Here is an 890-nt window from a genome sequence, read left to right on the forward strand (position 1 = left end):
CCGGCCGGGCCCGGTGCCGGGACGCGTCCTGCCCCAGGGCCCGGGCAGCGGCCGCGCCGGGGCCGCCAAAGCCGCGGCCGCCCCGCCATCGCCATGGAAACAGGGCGTGGGGCCGCACCGGGGACACGCTGACCTACACGCGGAGGCGGGGACGGCCCGACCCCGAGGCCGCGGGCGAGCGGCCGCCCTCGTGGCCGCCCAGCGGGCAGTGATCCTGTCCCTGCCGCAGTCCCCGCCGCCCGTCCCGCCCGCTGCCCGCCCCGCCCGCCGCCGCCGCTCACCCTCAGCCGAGCCGCCAGCACGCAGTACGGCGCCATTTTGTTCACTGACAAAGATGGAGTCGCGCCGCGATGGCGTCACGCGGCCCCTTTGACATCTCCGGCGCGCGCGGGGGGGCGTGGCCGCGCGGGTCCTGGCAGGGAGACACCCGCGGCACGGGAGCGTCCCCGGCTGCCGCGAGGGGCTGCTCCGGGCGGGGCAGGGCCTGAGATGGGGTGCCTCTAGCGGGAGGGTTTATCGCGGCATCTCGCGGCGTTTTCCCGCTCAGGGCAGCCGCTTTGGCAGGCGCTGCTCTCACCCCGGCCAGGACCCGAGGGCGGCGCGGCGGTGAGGGCTCCGCGAGGCCGCCGCAGCAGCAGCAGCAGCGCGGGGCGGGCATTCCCTCGCCATGGCCAAGCACCACCCGGACCTCATCTTCTGCCGCAAGCAGGCGGGCGTCGGTGGGTCGGGAGGACGGGGGGCTGAGATGGGGAGGATCCCTTCGCCCCTTTTCCCGCCGCGGGCGCGCGCGTTACCGGCCGCCGGGCGCGCGCGCGGCCGTTGGGCCCGGCCGGGGCGGGGGGGGGGGGGCGCGCCCCCCCCCCCTCCCCCCCTCCGTCTCCCCCCTTTTT

At 78.2% G+C, this 890-nt stretch overlaps 2 protein-coding genes across 2 annotated transcripts in view; one reads left to right on the forward strand and one right to left on the reverse strand.

The window, feature by feature from the left end:
* ACO2 (aconitase 2) overlaps positions 1–433 on the reverse strand; it is a 22,232-nt gene extending 21,799 nt beyond the window's left edge. The window contains exon 1 of the mRNA XM_039725382.1: positions 282–433. Coding sequence (XP_039581316.1) covers positions 282–317 — 36 coding nt within the window. The 5' untranslated portion in view covers positions 318–433. The remainder of the gene's footprint in view (positions 1–281) is intronic.
* Positions 434–456: 23 nt separating this feature from the next.
* The window catches only part of PHF5A (PHD finger protein 5A), a 7,132-nt gene continuing 6,698 nt past the window's right edge, over positions 457–890 (forward strand). Inside the window, exon 1 of the mRNA XM_039725386.1 lies at positions 457–719. Coding sequence (XP_039581320.1) covers positions 668–719 — 52 coding nt within the window. The 5' untranslated portion in view covers positions 457–667. The remainder of the gene's footprint in view (positions 720–890) is intronic.

The sequence above is a fragment of the Passer montanus genome, unplaced genomic scaffold (assembly GCF_014805655.1).
Source record: "Passer montanus isolate IOZ18808 unplaced genomic scaffold, ASM1480565v1 scaffold55, whole genome shotgun sequence".
Taxonomy (NCBI): Eukaryota; Metazoa; Chordata; class Aves; order Passeriformes; family Passeridae; genus Passer; species Passer montanus.